General features: G+C 48.1%; 1 protein-coding gene and 1 long non-coding RNA gene across 9 annotated transcripts in view; one reads left to right on the top strand and one right to left on the bottom strand.

The window, feature by feature from the left end:
• Positions 1-4,904, top strand: part of LOC118376687 (fibronectin type III domain-containing protein 4-like) — a 22,801-nt gene extending 17,897 nt beyond the window's left edge. Inside the window, exons 7-8 of one of the 2 annotated variants that reach the window (XM_052485782.1) lie at positions 4,517-4,680; positions 4,755-4,904. In XM_052485782.1, the coding sequence (XP_052341742.1) occupies positions 4,517-4,680; positions 4,755-4,796 (206 nt within the window). In that variant the 3' untranslated portion in view covers positions 4,797-4,904. The remainder of the gene's footprint in view (positions 1-4,516; positions 4,681-4,754) is intronic. The other variant, XM_052485781.1, reaches the window with a different exon arrangement.
• Positions 4,725-8,214, bottom strand: LOC127913545 (uncharacterized). Of its 7 annotated transcripts, none has more exons than XR_008085941.1 (3): positions 5,623-8,214; positions 4,877-5,585; positions 4,725-4,774 (listed from the first exon to the last, which is right to left on the bottom strand). It is a non-coding gene; the product is annotated as an uncharacterized LOC127913545 (long non-coding RNA). The 7 variants fall into 7 exon arrangements; XR_008085943.1 differs by having other exon boundaries at positions 4,877-5,508; XR_008085940.1 differs by having other exon boundaries at positions 4,877-5,622; positions 5,737-8,214.
• Between the last annotated feature and the right edge of the window lie 6,314 nt (positions 8,215-14,528).

Here is a 14,528-nt window from a genome sequence, read left to right as displayed (position 1 = left end):
AACCCCCTGTCCTCTGTCTCCTCTCTGTCTGTCTTCAACTCCCTGTCCTCTGTCTCCTCTCTGTCTGTCTTCAACCCCCTGTCCTCTGTCTCCTCTCTGTTCTGTCTTCAATCCCCTGTCCTCGGTCTCCTCTCTGTTCTGTCTTCAACCCCTGTCCTCTGTCTCCTCTCTGTTCTGTCTTCAACCCCCTGTCCTCTGTCTCCTCTCTGTCTGTCTTCAACTCCCTGTCCTCTGTCTCCTCTCTGTCTGTCTTCAACCCCTGTCCTCTGTCTCCTCTCTGTCTGTCTTCAACTCCCTGTCCTCTGTCTCCTCTCTGTCTGTCTTCAACTCCCTGTCCTCTGTCTCCTCTCTGTCTGTCTTCAACCCCTGTCCTCTGTCTCCTCTCTGTTCTGTCTTCAACCCCCTGTCCTCTGTCTCCTCTCTGTTCTGTCTTCAACCCCCTGTCCTCTGTCTCCTCTCTGTTCTGTCTTCAACCCCCTGTCCTCTGTCTCCTCTCTGTTCTGTCTTCAACCCCCTGTCCTCTGTCTCCTCTCTGTCTGTCTTCAACCCCCTGTCCTCTGTCTCTCTCTGTTCTGTCTTCCACCCCCTGTCCTCTGTCTCCTCCCTGTTCTGTCTTCAACCCCCTGTCCTCTGTCTCCTCTCTGTTCTGTCTTCAACCCCCTGTCCTCTGTCTCCTCTCTGTCTGTCTTCAACCCCCTGTCCTCTGTCTCCTATCTGTTCTGTCTTCAACCCCCTGTCCTCTGTCTCCTCTCTGTTCTGTCTTCAACCCCCTGTCCTCTGTCTCCTCTCTGTTCTGTCTTCAACCCCTGTCCTCTGTCTCCTCTCTGTTCTGTCTTCAACCCCCTGTCCTCTGTCTCCTCTCTGTCTGTCTTCAACCTGTCCCTGTCTCCTCTGTCTGTCTTCAACTCCCTGTCCTCTGTCTCCTCTCTGTCTGTCAACCCCCTGTCCTCTGTCTCCTCTCTGTTCTGTCTTCAACCCCCTGTCCTCTGTCTCCTCTCTGTTCTGTCTTCAACCCCCTGTCCTCTGTCTCCTCTCTGTTCTGTCTTCAACCCCTGTCCTCTGTCTCCTCTCTGTTCTGTCTTCAACCCCTGTCCTCTGTCTCCTCTCTGTTCTGTCTTCAACCCCCTGTCCTCTGTCTCCTCTCTGTTCTGTCTTCAACCCCTGTCCTCGGTCTCCTCTCTGTTCTGTCTTCAACCCCCTGTCCTCTGTCTCCTCTCTGTCTGTCTTCTGTCCTCTGTCTCCTCTCTGTCTTCAACCCCCTGTCCTCTGTCTCCTCTCTGTTCTGTCTTCAATCCCCTGTCCTCGGTCTCCTCTCTGTTCTGTCTTCAACCCCCTGTCCTCTGTCTCCTCTCTGTTCTGTCTTCAACCCCTGTCCTCTGTCTCCTCTCTGTCTGTCTTCAACTCCCTGTCCTCTGTCTCCTCTCTGTCTGTCTTCAACCCCTGTCCTCTGTCTCCTCTCTGTCTGTCTTCAACTCCCTGTCCTCTGTCTCCTCTCTGTCTGTCTTCAACTCCCTGTCCTCTGTCTCCTCTCTGTCTGTCTTCAACCCCCTGTCCTCTGTCTCCTCTCTGTTCTGTCTTCAACCCCCTGTCCTCTGTCTCCTCTCTGTTCTGTCTTCAACCCCTGTCCTCTGTCTCCTCTCTGTTCTGTCTTCAACCCCTGTCCTCTGTCTCCTCTCTGTTCTGTCTTCAACCCCTGTCCTCTGTCTCCTCTCTGTCTGTCTTCAACCCCTGTCCTCTGTCTCCTCTCTGTTCTGTCTTCAACCCCTGTCCTCTGTCTCCTCTCTGTTCTGTCTTCAACCCCCTGTCCTCTGTCTCCTCTCTGTCTGTCTTCAACCCCTGTCCTCTGTCTCCTCTCTGTTCTGTCTTCAACCCCCTGTCCTCTGTCTCCTCTCTGTTCTGTCTTCAACCCCTGTCCTCTGTCTCCTCTCTGTTCTGTCTTCAACCCCCTGTCCTCTGTCTCCTCTCTGTCTGTCTTCAACCCCCTGTCCTCTGTCTCCTCTCTGTTCTGTCTTCAACCCCTGTCCTCTGTCTCCTCTCTGTTCTGTCTTCAACCCCCTGTCCTCTGTCTCCTCTCTGTTCTGTCTTCAACCCCCTGTCCTCTGTCTCTCTCTGTTCTGTCTTCAACCCCTGTCCTCTGTCCTCTCTGTTCTGTCTCAACCCCTCTCTGTTCTGTCTTCAACCCCCTGTCCTCTGTTTCCTCTCTGTTCTGTCTTCAACTCCCTGTCCTCTGTCTCCTATCTGTTCTGTCTTCAACTCCCTGTCCCTGTCTCCTCTCTGTTCTGTCTTCAACTCCCTGTCCTCTGTCTCCTCTCTTCTGTCTTCAACCCCTGTCCTCTGTCTCCTCTCTGTCTGTCTTCAACCCCTGTCCTCTGTCTCCTCTCTGTTCTGTCTTCAACCCCTGTCCTCTGTCTCCTCTCTGTTCTGTCTTCAACTCCTGTCCTCTGTCTCCTCTCTGTTCTGTCTTCAACTCCCTGTCCTCTGTCTCCTCTCTGTTCTGTCTTCAACCCCCTGTCCTCTGTCTCCTCTCTGTTCTGTCTTCAACCCCCTGTCCTCTGTCTCCTCTCTGTCTGTCTTCATCCCCCTGTCCTCTGTCTCCTCTCTGTCTGTCTTCAACCCCTGTCCTCTGTCTCCTCTCTGTTCTGTCTTCAACCCCCTGTCCTCTGTCTCCTCTCTGTTCTGTCTTCAACCCCCTGTCCTCTGTCTCCTCTCTGTTCTGTCTTCAACCCCCTGTCCTCTGTCTCCTCTCTGTTCTGTCTTCAACCCCCTGTCCTCTGTCTCCTCTCTGTTCTGTCTTCAACCCCCTGTCCTCTGTCTCCTCTCTGTTCTGTCTTCAACCCCCTGTCCTCTGTCTCCTCTCTGTTCTGTCTTCAACCCCCTGTCCTCTGTCTCTGTCTGTCTTCAACCCCTGTCCTCTGTCTCCTCTCTGTCTGTCTTCAACTCCCTGTCCTCTGTCTCCTCTCTTCTGTCTTCAACCCCTGTCCTCTGTCTCCTCTCTGTTCTGTCTTCAACCCCCTGTCCTCTGTCTCCTCTCTGTTCTGTCTTCAACCCCCTGTCCTCTGTCTCCTCTCTGTTCTGTCTTCAACCCCCTGTCCTCTGTCTCCTCTCTGTCTGTCTTCAACCCCTGTCCTCTGTCTCCTCTCTGTCTGTCTTCAACCCCCTGTCCTCTGTCTCCTCTCTGTCTGTCTTCAACCCCTGTCCTCTGTCTCCTCTCTGTCTGTCTTCAACCCCCTGTCCTCTGTCTCCTCTCTGTTCTGTCTTCAACCCCCTGTCCTCTGTCTCCTCTCTGTTCTGTCTTCAACCCCCTGTCCTCTGTCTCCTCTCTGTTCTGTCTTCAACCCCCTGTCCTCTGTCTCCTCTCTGTTCTGTCTTCAACCCCCCCTGTCCTCTGTCTCTTCAACCCCTCCTCTGTCTCCTCTCTGTCTGTCTTCAACCCCCTGTCCTCTGTCTCCTCTCTGTTCTGTCTTCAACCCCTGTCCTCTGTCTCCTCTCTGTTCTGTCTTCAACCCCCTGTCCTCTGTCTCCTCTCTGTTCTGTCTTCAACTCCCTGTCCTCTGTCTCCTCTCTGTTCTGTCTTCAACCCCCTGTCCTCTGTCTCCTCTCTGTTCTGTCTTCAACCCCCTGTCCTCTGTCTCCTCTCTGTTCTGTCTTCAACCCCCTGTCCTCTGTCTCCTCTCTGTTCTGTCTTCAACTCCCTGTCCTCTGTCTCCTCTCTGTTCTGTCTTCAACCCCCTGTCCTCTGTCTCCTCTCTGTCTGTCTTCAACCCCCTGTCCTCTGTCTCCTCTCTGTTCTGTCTTCAACCCCTGTCCTCTGTCTCCTCTCTGTTCTGTCTTCAACCCCCTGTCCTCTGTCTCCTCTCTGTTCTGTCTTCAACCCCTGTCCTCTGTCTCCTCTCTGTTCTGTCTTCACCCCCTGTCCTCTGTCTCCTCTCTGTTCTGTCTTCAACCCCCTGTCCTCTGTCTCCTCTCTGTTCTGTCTTCAACCCCTGTCCTCTGTCTCATCTCTGTTCTGTCTTCAACCCCCTGTCCTCTGTCTCCTCTCTGTTCTGTCTTCAACCCCCTGTCCTCTGTCTCCTCTCTGTCTGTCTTCAACCCCTGTCCTCTGTTTCCTCTCTGTTCTGTCTTCAACTCCCTGTCCTCTGTCTCCTATCTGTTCTGTCTTCAACCCCCTGTCCTCTGTCTCCTCTCTGTTCTGTCTTCAACTCCCTGTCCTCTGTCTCCTCTCTGTCGGTCTTCAACCCCCTGTCCTCTGTCTCCTCTCTGTTCTGTCTTCAACCCCCTGTCCTCTGTCTCCTCTCTGTTCTGTCTTCAACCCCCTGTCCTCTGTCTCCTCTCTGTCTGTCTTCAACCCCCTGTCCTCTGTCTCCTCTCTGTTCTGTCTTCAACCCCCTGTCCTCTGTCTCCTCTCTGTTCTGTCTTCAACTCCCTGTCCTCTGTCTCCTCTCTGTCTGTCTTCAACCCCCTGTCCTCTGTCTCCTATCTGTTCTGTCTTCAACCCCCTGTCCTCTCTCCTCTCCAGCGGTAATAGCTCTGTTCTGTCGTCAGTATGACATCATCAAGGACAATGACTACAAGGACAAACCCAAACGCCCCTCTGTTCGGACCGAACCATCTTACTACAGCACCAGCGTCTCGGCTCAGAGCACGCCACTCTACTACAACGGGGGGGTGCAAGGCTGCAAGGTGATAAACAAAGTTTTCATCTACAAGGATGTGTTTGTGTCATCAGTGTATAACTCAACTCTTCTCTCTGTCAGTTCCACAGGACCTCCTCTTCCTCTTCCATCATCAGAGTGTGACAGGATCTCCTCCTCTTCCTCCATCATCAGACTGTGACAGGATCTCCTCCTCTTCCTCCATCATCAGACTGTGACAGGACCTCCTCCATCATCAGACTGTGACAGGATCTCCTCCTCTTCCTCCATCATCAGACTGTGACAGGATCTCCTCCTCTTCCTCCATCATCAGACTGTGACAGGATCTCCTCCTCTTCCTCCATCATCAGACTGTGACAGGATCTCCTCCTCTTCCTCCATCATCAGACTGTGACAGGATCTCCTTCTCTTCCTCCATCATCAGTCTGTGACAGAGCCTCCTCCTCTTCCTCCTCCATCATCAGACTGTGACAGGATCTCCTCCTCTTCCTCCATCATCAGTCTGTGACAGAGCCTCCTCCTCTTCCTCCTCCATCATCAGACTGTGACAGAGCCTCCTCCTCTTCCTCCTCCATCATCAGACTGTGACAGGATCTCCTCCTCTTCCTCCATCATCAGTCTGTGACAGGATCTCCTCCTCTTCCTCCATCATCAGACTGTGACAGGATCTCCTCCTCTTCCTCCATCATCAGACTGTGACAGGATCTCCTCCTCTTCCTCCATCATCAGTCTGTGACAGGATCTCCTCCTCTTCCTCCATCATCAGACTGTGACAGAGCCTCCTCCTCTTCCTCCTCCATCATCAGACTGTGACAGGATCTCCTCCTCTTCCTCCATCATCAGTCTGTGACAGGATCTCCTCCTCTTCCTCCATCATCAGTCTGTGACAGAGCCTCCTCCTCTTCCTCCTCCATCATCAGACTGTGACAGGATCTCCTCCTCTTCCTCCATCATCAGTCTGTGACAGGACCTCCTCCTCTTCCTCCTCCATCATCAGTCTGTGACAGGATCTCCTCCTCTTCCTCCATCATCAGTCTGTGACAGGATCTCCTCCTCTTCCTCCATCATCAGTCTGTGACAGGACCTCCTCATCTTCCTCCATCATCAGTCTGTGACAGGATCTCCTCCTCCTCCTCCTCCTCCTCCTCCATCAGAGTGTGACATCAGGAAGTGACACAAGTCTAAAGGAAGGGACACAAGCATAAAGGAAGTGACACAAGCATAAAGGAAGTGACACAACTGTGTCTTAGATGACTTTAGTACATGTCCGATCAAGAGCCCAGTTCCCTTTTTCAGTTCAGTGGCTGAAACCATCCCTCTACTATTCAGAACAGAGTATTTGACAAAGGGAATCTTGACATTGTCACAGCAATACCACCAAACATGTTTGAGGAACAAGAGAGGAAGGAGCAAGGGGAAGACCTTCTGACAGAAAGGGACGAGGCAAATGTCATCCGGCAGCGGACTGTTCTACCTCCCCGTGATGTTAGGAAAACTAAGTTACAGATACATCGGCCCTAACAACAGACACACAGACCCTAACAACAGACACACAGACCCTAACAACAGACACACAGACCCTAACAATAGACACACAGACTAACAACAGACACACAGACCCTAACAATAGACACACAGACCCTAACAACAGACACACAGACCCTAACAATAGACACACAGACCCTAACAATAGACACACAGACTCTAACAACAGACACACAGACTAACAACAGACACACAGACCCTAACAACAGACACACAGACTAACAACAGACACACAGACCCTAACAATAGACACACAGACCCTAACAACAGACACACAGACCCTAACAATAGACACACAGACCCTAACAACAGACACACAGACCCTAACAACAGACACACAGACTCCAACAATAGACACACAGACTAACAACAGACACACAGACTCTAACAACAGACACACAGACCCTAACAATAGACACACAGACCCTAATAACAGACACACAGACCCTGACAACAGACACACATACCCTAACAACAGACACTACACCCCTAATAACAGACATACAGACCCTAACAACAGACACACAGACCCTAACAACAGACACACAGACCCTAACAACAGACACACAGACCCTAACAACAGACACTCATACTCCAACAACAGACACACAGACCCTAACAACAGACACACAGACCCTAACAACAGACACACAGACCCTAACAACAGACACTCATACTCCAACAACAGACACTCATACTCCAACAACAGACACTCATACTCCAACAACAGACACACAGACCCGAACAACAGACACACAGACCCTAACAACAGACACACAGATCCTAACAACATACACATACCCTTGATAACGGACACACAGATCCTAACAACCAACATACAGACCCTGACAACAGACATACAGACGCTGACAACATACACACAGACCCTAACAACAGCCACACAGACCCTAACAACAGACACACAGACCCTGCTGTATAGAGACATTATAACTAACAACAGACATTCTGCTGTATAGAGACATTATAACTAACAACAGACATCCTGCTGTATAGAGACATTATAACTAACAACAGACATCTTGCTGTATAGAGACATTATAACTAACAACAGACATCCTGCTGTATAGAGACATTATAACTAACAACAGACATCTTGCTGTATAGAGACATTATAACTAACAACAGACATTCTGCTGTATAGAGACATTATAACTAACAACAGACATCCTGCTGTATAGAGACATTATAACTAACAACAGACATCTTGCTGTATAGAGACATTATAACTAACAACAGACATCCTGCTGTATAGAGACATTATAACTAACAACAGACACACAGACCCTGCTGTACCTAACTAACAGGTGAATGCCCTGTACCATTGTAGAGACACTGTTAAACTGTGGACATTACCTGTGTAAAGTCACCTGGCAACCCTGGTCCTGGCAACCCTGGTCCTGGCAACCCTGGTCCTGGCAACCCTGGTCCTGGCAACCCTGGTCCTGGCAACCCTGGTCCTGGCAACCCTGGTCCTGGCAACCCTGGTCCTGGCAACCCTGGTCCTGGCAACCCTGCCTGGTCCTGGCAACCCTGGTCCTGGAGCTGCATATGCTTCAGGCTTTTTGTTTTGCTTTTTTATTAGGCCTGGAAATTTAGCCAATCACCGACAGTGATCAATTAGCTCAGTAGGTAAGGTGATTAGTAGAGGTTGGAACTAAAGTCCATGTACATGTTCACTCCTGGGTTACTAGGGTTACCAGGGTTACCAGGGTTACCAGGCCCCGAACTAACACAACGTGTTCTTATATATAATTATATTTTACAGTATGTAGATAGTCTGTAGATACAGAATCAACAATTGAAATATAGTATATGTTAAAATGTGAATAGTTACTAGAACTGTATAATACACAACTACACGTGTGTTGACATCTCCATATGTTAAAACAGAGTTCATAACCATGAATAAATCTAAAAAGATTGGTGGGTATTTTTTGTTGTTGTCTCAAACGACCTGGGTTATTTATTCCCAGGACATTGTTTAGCCAGGCTAAATACTTGTCAGAATGTGTTAGAACACATTATGATTTAGGTCACTGTGATACTCGTACGTTATTTATTCCCAGGACATTGTTTAGCCAGGCTAAATACTTGTCAGAATGTGTTAGAACACATTATGATTTAGGTCACTGTGATACTCGTACGTTATTTATTCCCAGGACATTGATACACTGCCAGCGTATGACATCACATCATCATGACATATCAGCTTACATCTTATCTGCTGTTCTCTTATCCGTCCGTACCTGAAAGAACAGCAGAAGACGAGAGACAGAGGAGGGGATAGAACACGGAGCGCAAACTTTGGTTGACCTTACTTGTAGTGATTGAGGACTTTGGTGGGCCTTACTTGTAGTGATTGAGGACTTTGGTGGGCCTTACTTGTAGTAATTGAGGACTTTGGTGGGCCTTACTTGTAGTGATTGAGGACTTTGGTGGGCCTTACTTGTAGTGATTGAGGACTTTGGTGGGCCTTACTTGTAGTAATTGAGGACTTTGGTGGGCCTTACTTGTAGTAATTGAGGACTTTGGTGGGCCTTACTTGTAGTGATTGAGGACTTTGGTGGGCCTTACTTGTAGTAATTGAGGACTTTGGTGGGCCTTACTTGTAGTGATTGAGGACTTTGGTGGGCCTTACTTGTGGTGATTGAGGACTTTGGTGGGCCTTACTTGTAGTGATTGAGGACTTTGGTGGGCCTTACTTGTGGTGATTGAGGACTTTAGATGACGTTACTTGTAGTGATTTGAGGACTTTGGTGGGCCTTACTTGTAGTGATTGAGGACTTTGGTGGACCTTACTTGGCATCCTCCTCGGCTCTGGCCCAGAGAGAAACACACAGGAATAGTGTCAACACACAGGAATAGTGTCAACACACAGGAATAGTGTCAACACACAGGAATAGTGTCAACACACAGGAATAGTGTCAACACAGACACAGTAAGACTATAACACTGACTCTTTGTTGTTAGCCATGGTCGGGAACAGCAGACTGGGATGAATTCCTTCACTTTCCCTTTGCCATCACGATAAACCCCCTCATCTTGAAGGTACAGACACTGGCCATAGGTTAAACTCCTCCACCACCAACCACATTATAAAGACAAATGTTGATAAAATTCAAAAATTAACTGACATTAACGTTTGTCTAGCTCTAGCTAGAAACGGTGGGTTAACAAACAAACTGATAAATCATGTTTCAGATTGACAACTAGGGCTAGGCTAATTGGTTACTGGGGCCAAGATTCCTGCCATCCAGGACCTCTATACCAAAGACTCCAGTCACGCTAGACTGTTCTCTCTGCTATCGGCAAGCAGCACCGGAGCACCAAGTCTAGGTACATAAGGCTCCTTAATAGCTTCTACCCCCAAGCCATAGGACTGCTGAACAGTTCATCAAATGGCTTCCCGGGTTACTTGCATTGAACCCCCCTTTTTACGCTGCTGCTACTCACTGTTTATTATCGGTGCATAGACACTTTACCCTTACCTGTACATGTTACCTCAATCACCTCGACTAACCTGTACCCCCGCACATTGACTCGGTAAGTAAGTAAGCATTCACTGTAAGGTCTACACCTGCTGTATTCGGCGTTATGCCTAATCTCGTCTCCAGGCTCAATTGCTAACGCATATAGACAGTTGACAGGGAGAGAGAGAGCCAGGTGGTGGACCACATTATCCCCATACCTATATGTTGTCCCAAGGACATCATCGGTCCTATGTGTCCAAGGAACATCAACCTGGTACTGGGTAAACCAGCATTTCCCAAACTCGGTCCTGGGGCCCCCTCTGGGTGCATGTTTTGGTTTTTACCACAGCACTACACAGCTGATTCAAATATTAGGTTTTACAAACTGGGTCAGGGACAGGTTAAACATTTCAGTTAGTTGCCAGTTAGTCAGTGCATGATCTGAGTACAGGTCCTGGTAATCCTTCTGGCCCTGCGGCCTTGTGAATTTTGACCTGTTTAAAGGTTTTACTCACATTGGCTATGGAGAGCGGGTGCTCTCATGCATGCTTCAGTGTTGCTTGCCTCAAAGCGACATAGAAGTAATTTAGCTGGTCTGGTAGGATCATGTCACTGGGAAGCTCGCGGTTGAGCTTCCCTTTGAAGTCTGTAATAGTTTTCCATCCATACCACATCCGACGAGCGTCAGAGCTGGTGTCCTGTATTGCCACTTTGCCTGTTTGATGGTTCATTGGAGGGCATAGCGGGATTTCTCAAAAGCTTCTGGATTAGAGTCCAGCTCCTTGAAAGCAGCAGCAGCTCTACCCTTTAGCTCAGTGCAGATGTTGCCAGATCCATGGCTTCTGGTTGGGGTATGTATGTATGGTTACTGTGGGGATGGCTTCATTGATGCCCCTGTTAATGAAGCTGGTGACTGATGTGGTGTACTCCTCAATGCCATAGGAAGAATCCCGGAACATATTCCAGTCTGTGCTAGCAAAACAGTCTTATAGCTTACCATATGCGTCATCTGACCACTTCCGTATTGACCGAGTCAGTGGTACTTCCTGTTTTAGTTTTTTTTGCTTGTAAGCGGGAATCAGGAGGATAGAATTGTGGTCAGATTTGCCAAATGGAGGGCGAGAGAGAGCCTTTTAAGCGTCTCTGTGTGTTGAGTAAAGGTGATACACTGTATTATACACTGTATTACCTCACGATTCACCTCTCCATTCACTGAACCTTCTTCCAGCCAGGACAATGGCAGCAATAGACGAAACAAGATAGACACAAAGAACTTCATAATTATCAGCTAGATATATGAAACGTAAAAATAAAATGTGATTTATTTGAACAGCTGCTAAGAAAGCACATGTAGTTATTCAAGTTAAAACCGATTGAAATACTTAGTTTGGTGAGAAACACAACACCAAGGTACCTGATGACCTCTGTTGTCTGGAAGCTGTTGCCGCTGTTACAGCCTTGAGCGATTACAGCCTTGAGTCTTCTTGGGTATGACTCTACAAGCTTGGCACACCCGTATTTGGGGAGTTTCTCCCATTCTTCTCTGCAAATCCTTTCAAACTTTGTCAGGTTGGATGGGGAGCGTTGCTGCATAGCTGTTTTCAGGTCTCTCCAGAGATGTTTGTTTGGTTTCAATTCCGGGCTCTGGCTGGGCAACTCAAGGACATTCAGAGGCTTGTCCCGAAGCCACACCTGGGTTGACTTGGCTGTGTGCTTGGGGTCGTGTGCTCTGGAGCTGGTTTTCATCAAGGATCTCTCTGTACTTTACTTTCCATATTTCCCTCGATCCTGACTAGTCTCCCATTCCCTGCTGCTGAAAAACATCTCCACAGCATGATGCTGCCACCACCATGCTTCACCTTAAGGATGATGCCATGTTTCCTCCAGACATGACGCTTGGCATTCAGGCCAAAGAGTTCAATCTTGGTTTCATCACACAAGAGAATCTTGTTTCTCATGGTCTGAGAGTCCTTTAGGTGCCTTTTGGCAAACTCCAAGCGGGCTGTCATGTGCTTTTTACTGAGGAGTGGCTTTCGTCTGGCCACCATAAAGGCCTGATTGGTGGAGTGCTGCAGAGATGGTTGTCCTTCTGAAAGAACTCTGGAGCTTTGTCAGTGACCATCGGGATATTTGTCACCTCCCTGACCAAGGACCCCATCCCCAGATTGCTCAGTTTGGCCGGGCGGACAGCTCTAGGAAGAGTCTGGGTGGTTCCCAACTTCTTCCATTTAAGAATGATGAAGAACATTGTGTTCTTGGGGACCTTTAATGCTGCATAAATATTTTGCTACCCCTCCCCAGATGTGCCTGTACACAATCCTGCCTCAGAGCTCTATGAACAATTCCTTTGACCTCGTGGCTTGGTTGTTGCTCTGAGATGCACTGTCAACTGTGGGTGTCTCAGGAAGGCCAAGAAGAACATCAGGGACCCCCAGCCACCCAAACTGGAGCGTGATGGCCAAAACTGAAAGACTGGCCAGTAGTTTCTACCCTCAGGCTGCCGAATAGCCACCACTAGTCAGCTAACAAGTCAGCTATTAAGTGTATCTGCGTGTCTCTCACAAGGCAGAAGCATAGACTTATAGTTAGGTAAAACAATCATCAGACAAACCTCCACTGAGGAGGACAATGATGTATATGAACACATATTTGGATTAGGAGGAGCAGCCCATAGTGTAGTATAATGATGGTGTGTGTTACAGTAGACGGTGTTAGGAGGAGCAGCCCATAGTGTAGTATAATGATGGTGTGTGTTACAGTAGACGGTGTTAGGAGGAGCAGCCCATAGTGTAGTATAATGATGGTGTGTGTTACAGTAGACGGTGTTAGGAGGAGCAGCCCATAGTGTAGTATAATGATGGTGTGTGTTACAGTAGACGGTGTTAGGAGGAGCAGCCCATAGTGTAGTATAATGATGGTGTGTGTTACAGTAGACGGTGTTAGGAGGAGCAGCCCATAGTGTAGTATAATGATGGTGTGTGTTACAGTAGACGGTGTTAGGAGGAGCAGCCCATAGTGTAGTATAATGATGGTGTGTGTTACAGTAGACGGTGTTAGGAGGAGCAGCCCATAGTGTAGTATAATGATGGTGTGTGTTACAGTAGACGGTGTTAGGAGGAGCAGCCCATAGTGTAGTATAATGATGGTGTGTGTTACAGTAGACGGTGTTAGGAGGAGCAGCCCATAGTGTAGTATAATGATGGTGTGTGTTACAGTAGACGGTGTTAGGAGGAGCAGCCCATAGTGTAGTATAATGATGGTGTGTGTTACAGTAGACGGTGTTAGGAGGAGCAGCCCATAGTGTAGTATAATGATGGTGTGTGTTACAGTAGACGGTGTTAGGAGGAGCAGCCCATAGTGTAGTATAATGATGGTGTGTGTTACAGTAGACGGTGTTAGGAGGAGCAGCCCATAGTGTAGTATAATGATGGTGTGTGTTACAGTAGACGGTGTTAGGAGGAGCAGCCCATAGTGTAGTATAATGATGGTGTGTGTTACAGTAGACGGTGTTAGGAGGAGCAGCCCATAGTGTAGTATAATGATGGTGTGTGTAACAGTAGACGGTGTTAGGAGGAGCAGCCCATAGTGTAGTATAATGATGGTGTGTGTTACAGTAGACGGTGTTAGGAGGAGCAGCCCATAGTGTAGTATAATGATGGTGTGTGTTACAGTAGACGGTGTTAGGAGGAGCAGCCCATAGTGTAGTATAATGATGGTGTGTGTTACAGTAGACGGTGTTAGGAGGAGCAGCCCATAGTGTAGTATAATGATGGTGTGTGTTACAGTAGACGGTGTTAGGAGGAGCAGCCCATAGTGTAGTATAATGATGGTGTGTGTTACAGTAGACGGTGTTAGGAGGAGCAGCCCATAGTGTAGTATAATGATGGTGTGTGTTACAGTAGACGGTGTTAGGAGGAGCAGCCCATAGTGTAGTATAATGATGGTGTGTGTTACAGTAGACGGTGTTAGGAGGAGCAGCCCATAGTGTAGTATAATGATGGTGTGTGTTACAGTAGACGGTGTTAGGAGGAGCAGCCCATAGTATAGTATAATGATGGTGTGTGTTACAGTAGACGGTGTTAGGAGGAGCAGCCCATAGTGTAGTATAATGATGGTGTGTGTTACAGTAGACGGTGTTAGGAGGAGCAGCCCATAGTGTAGTATAATGATGGTGTGATGGTTACAGTAGACGGTGTTAGGAGGAGCAGCCCATAGTGTAGTATAATGATGGTGTGTGTTACAGTAGACGGTGTTAGGAGGAGCAGCCCATAGTGTAGTATAATGATGGTGTGTGTTACAGTAGACGGTGTTAGGAGGAGCAGCCCATAGTGTAGTATAATGATGGTGTGTGTTACAGTAGACGGTGTTAGGAGGAGCAGCCCATACGTCCCGTAGACAGTCGGTGGACAACGGCTTGATTTCATGTGATTCTTTATAGGTTGTTAACATTCGGCTGCTCTAGTAGTGCCCTATATGAAATCCATTATCTAAAGTTCCAATCTCTCTCTCTCTCTCTCTCTCTCTCTCTCTCTCTCTCTCTCTCTCTCTCTCTCTCTCTCTCTCTCTCTCATGGTAAAATCCAGTGTCAGGTAAAATATATATGTGTTTTACAGAGGCCTGTACAATAACGGGTCGGAGGATATTGTTATTACGTATATGCATTATTATGAGTTTAACGTCACCGTTTATGATGTGTGCTGTATGAGACCTATTTGCATGCCCAATAAATCAACAATAAACTTGAGAGTAATAAAAAAAAGTAACGTTTACATTTTTTCTTCGAAGTCAAAGTTAATTGACTACATTTGAATGACTACAATACCCAAAATCCGGAAGTATA

This window comes from Oncorhynchus keta, chromosome 29 (genome assembly GCF_023373465.1).
Source record: "Oncorhynchus keta strain PuntledgeMale-10-30-2019 chromosome 29, Oket_V2, whole genome shotgun sequence".
Lineage (NCBI taxonomy): Eukaryota > Metazoa > Chordata > Actinopteri > Salmoniformes > Salmonidae > Oncorhynchus > Oncorhynchus keta.
This window is presented reverse-complemented; position numbering and strand designations above follow the sequence as displayed.